Here is a 1,020-nt window from a genome sequence, read left to right as displayed (position 1 = left end):
TGGTCCGAATCCAGTCTGGCTGAGCTTGCCCAGGGCCCAGGGGCCCAACGCGGCTGCACCGCCCACAGTCCGCTGGAGAGGGCGGCGAGGCGGGCCTAAACCCTACAGGCGGAGCCGCAGGAAGGAGGAGCCAGGCCGAGGACCAGAGAGGCGGAGGCGGAGATTCTGAGGAGAAAAGCCAAGGAAAGGAGGAGCCTGAGGAAAGACAGGGAGGAGTGGCCCGGGGAGGCGGCAGGGAAGCTGACTGAGGCGGAGGACTCTGTGACGCGGGAAGGAGTCAGCAAAGGGACGGTGGGACCTGGTGTCCCGCTCGAGAAGGTTCTTCCTAGCGCGGCTGTCGCGCTAGGTTTCCGAGGGTGGAGGCGGCGGCAAGTGGCGAGCTCAGCGAGGCGCACCCGCTTGCCGCCCTCCCGCAACCCCACTCACTTGCAGACAGTCGGGCGCCAATACACAGGCTATGAGGTCGTCAAAGCTGGTGGTCCCCACTGTAACAAACACGCACTTCATCGCGAGGATTCCCAGCCCAGACTTGCAAGGATCGGATGTGACGTACTGACGTCACGTGAACTGCGCGTTCAGTGGGGGAGGCGGAAGTTGGCCAAGGCAGACAAAGTGCGGCGGGAACTGGGTTTGTGTGGCCCTATGAGGGGTGGGGCCAATGGCTACTTAAGTGACATGTCAGCCACTGTCGGAAGTCATTTACAAATAAGCTCCTGGGACACTCACATTAAGGAGGTGGGGAATTAACAGATTTAAGTTTATTTTTCTCAAAAGTGTCAGTTAACAAGTAATAATGAAACCCGCACCCTATCTTAAGAATTGTGTTTGATTCATTGCTTGGGTACCACAAATCTTAATGATACAGAAGTTTGGAATTCTTTATTTTCTATCATGTTTTGCCAAGACATGAACATATGAGCTATGGTTTTACTTTGAGTCTGTTGAGAGACTATGAAATAAAAAAGAAAGCGGCTTTCTAAAATCACTCATTAGAATGGGCTCTTCTAACTTTGGTTCTCC

The 1,020-nt window shown here is 54.3% G+C and overlaps 1 protein-coding gene across 1 annotated transcript in view; it reads right to left on the bottom strand.

Annotated features, from left to right (window-relative positions):
- ALG13 (ALG13, UDP-N-acetylglucosaminyltransferase subunit) overlaps positions 1-562 on the bottom strand; it is an 87,659-nt gene extending 87,097 nt beyond the window's left edge. The window contains 1 exon segment of the mRNA XM_005886343.2: positions 427-562. Coding sequence (XP_005886405.2) covers positions 427-507 — 81 coding nt within the window. The 5' untranslated portion in view covers positions 508-562.
- Between the last annotated feature and the right edge of the window lie 458 nt (positions 563-1,020).

Source organism: Myotis brandtii, unplaced genomic scaffold (assembly GCF_000412655.1).
Source record: "Myotis brandtii unplaced genomic scaffold, ASM41265v1 scaffold973, whole genome shotgun sequence".
In the NCBI taxonomy this organism is placed as follows: Eukaryota; Metazoa; Chordata; class Mammalia; order Chiroptera; family Vespertilionidae; genus Myotis; species Myotis brandtii.
The sequence above is the reverse complement of the archived record's forward strand: the minus strand, read 5'-3'. Positions and strand labels throughout refer to the sequence as shown.